The following is a 2,009-nucleotide window of genomic DNA, read 5'->3' on the forward strand; positions in this document are numbered from 1 at the left end:
AAAAAAATAAAACACCCAAAATATTGATTTGACTTCTTTATCTCACTGCCTGTTAGAGGCATGAAGACTGTACCAAGGCTTCACTATTGGCTATCTTTGGTGTACCCAGGTAACCAGGACCTCAACTTGGGATAATGGAGACTGCTAATCAGACAGTGACTGAATCTCAAGGGGCAGGACAAACTTTGGCACCTCTCTGCACACTACACCGCTACTGTGGACTTCTAAACCGAACATTGGCAGTCATGTTTATGGTCAGCCTGGCTTTTGCCATTGTGGTGGGAAACGTGGTGACGCTTACTGTTTTCATGCAGACCCGGCATTCTCAAACACTACAGGGCTACCTCAAAGGTAACTACAATAGTTTACATATAGAATATGTTCAGTATGGCATGCAGCATCTACAGTTTACAGTATGCAGATATATCCCACAAAGTGGTGTGCTCACTGATCCTTTTTTTCCCCAAAATTTCATTAGAAATATTAACCTTTTTCTTGAAATGTATTGACATTTTTGGCTGCTAAAAGACATTTTAACCTAAAAATGGATAAACAAAAAGGCAAATTAAGTGATTATAAGAAATACTCAATACCCAAACATGCAATGTAATGAGTTTGTCACAAAAAATAATGTTACTGTTACATACTACTGTTACAAATGTAGTACTGTTCAAAACATTTAGCATTCCTTATGGTACTGCACACTGCTTTACATATTTCTGAAACAAAACAATATATAATGTACACAATGGAGCAAGCAGTAGCCTACACTAGTATTTTTGTAACACTTTATAATAACTTCCATTAATAAATCACTAACAAGCATGATATAATGCTTAATGGATCATAAATTAATATATATTCAAATAGCTAAAAACATGCGATAATGTGCTTGTTAATGTTTACTTATACTTACACTTACTTAACATTACATTATTTCATGTAAATTTAAATGCTTACAAATGTCAAACTTTCAATTCATATGATCACGCACTTGAAAACCTACAAATGAATTTAACAGATGTTATACAATGATTAAAAGCTTCTGTTAAGGTGCAACACTTGAGGTGTGATACGGGTAAGGTTAGGGACAGGCTTGGTGGTATGGGTAGGTTTAAGGGTCGTTTAAGGGGTTAACAGTGTACAGGGGTCAATTTGATTACTATAATAGAACATGGTTCAGTTGTTTATATTACATTGTTTTGATAAATTAACAAGTACCTTCTTGAAAAATTGGTTTGTTTTCTCCTGTTGATGTATGATTCAAGGAATATCCTGTTTAATTATATATACAGTGGGTATAGAAAAGAATCACCCCCTTTCAAATAATCATATTTTGTTGCTTTGCAGCCTGAAATGAAGATGGAGACAGTTTTTGTTTTATCCAGCTGTTTTTACTCAGTTTAACTTATAACATCCAGGTGAAAGACATAACACCAACATGTCAGAAAAAATATTAAAAAATCAGAATCACTGAGTTGGAAAAATTATCACCCCCTTGTGTCAGTATTTTGTTGAACACCTTTTGCTTTAATTACAGCCTTTAATCTGTTGGGATATGCCTCTTCTAACTTTGCAAATCTAGACTTTTCAATATTTGCCCACTCTTCTTTGCAGAACTGCACGAATTCAGTTAAATTTGATGGTAACCGTTTGTGGACTGAAGTCTTCAAGTCATTCCACAGATTTTCAATGGGGTTTACGTCTGGGCTCAGACTAGTCCATGCAAGGACATTCACCTTTTTCTCCTTCAACCACTCTGTGGTCAGTTTTGCTGTGTGCTTTGGGTCATTGTCATGTTGGAAGGTAAACCTTCTTCTAGAGTGCTTTTTTCTTGCAACCTCCCTATACAAGTCACATTTCTGGAGAATGTGTGATATTGTTGTCACATGCACACAATGACCAATCTTTGTCATAAATTCCTGCAGCTGCTTCAGAGTTGCTGTAGGCCTCTTGGTAACCTCTCTGACCAGTTTCCTCCTGGCTCTTTCATCCAGTTTGGAGCGACG

General features: G+C 36.2%; 1 protein-coding gene across 1 annotated transcript in view; it reads left to right on the forward strand.

The window, feature by feature from the left end:
- Positions 1-248: 248 nt before the first annotated feature.
- LOC107733239 (adenosine receptor A2a-like) overlaps positions 249-2,009 on the forward strand; it is a 19,098-nt gene continuing 17,337 nt past the window's right edge. The window contains exon 1 of the mRNA XM_016544801.1: positions 249-351. Coding sequence (XP_016400287.1) covers positions 252-351 — 100 coding nt within the window. The 5' untranslated portion in view covers positions 249-251. The remainder of the gene's footprint in view (positions 352-2,009) is intronic.

The sequence above is a fragment of the Sinocyclocheilus rhinocerous genome, unplaced genomic scaffold, assembly GCF_001515625.1.
Source record: "Sinocyclocheilus rhinocerous isolate Xijiao unplaced genomic scaffold, SAMN03320098_v1.1 scaffold1391, whole genome shotgun sequence".
Classification (NCBI taxonomy): Eukaryota; Metazoa; Chordata; class Actinopteri; order Cypriniformes; family Cyprinidae; genus Sinocyclocheilus; species Sinocyclocheilus rhinocerous.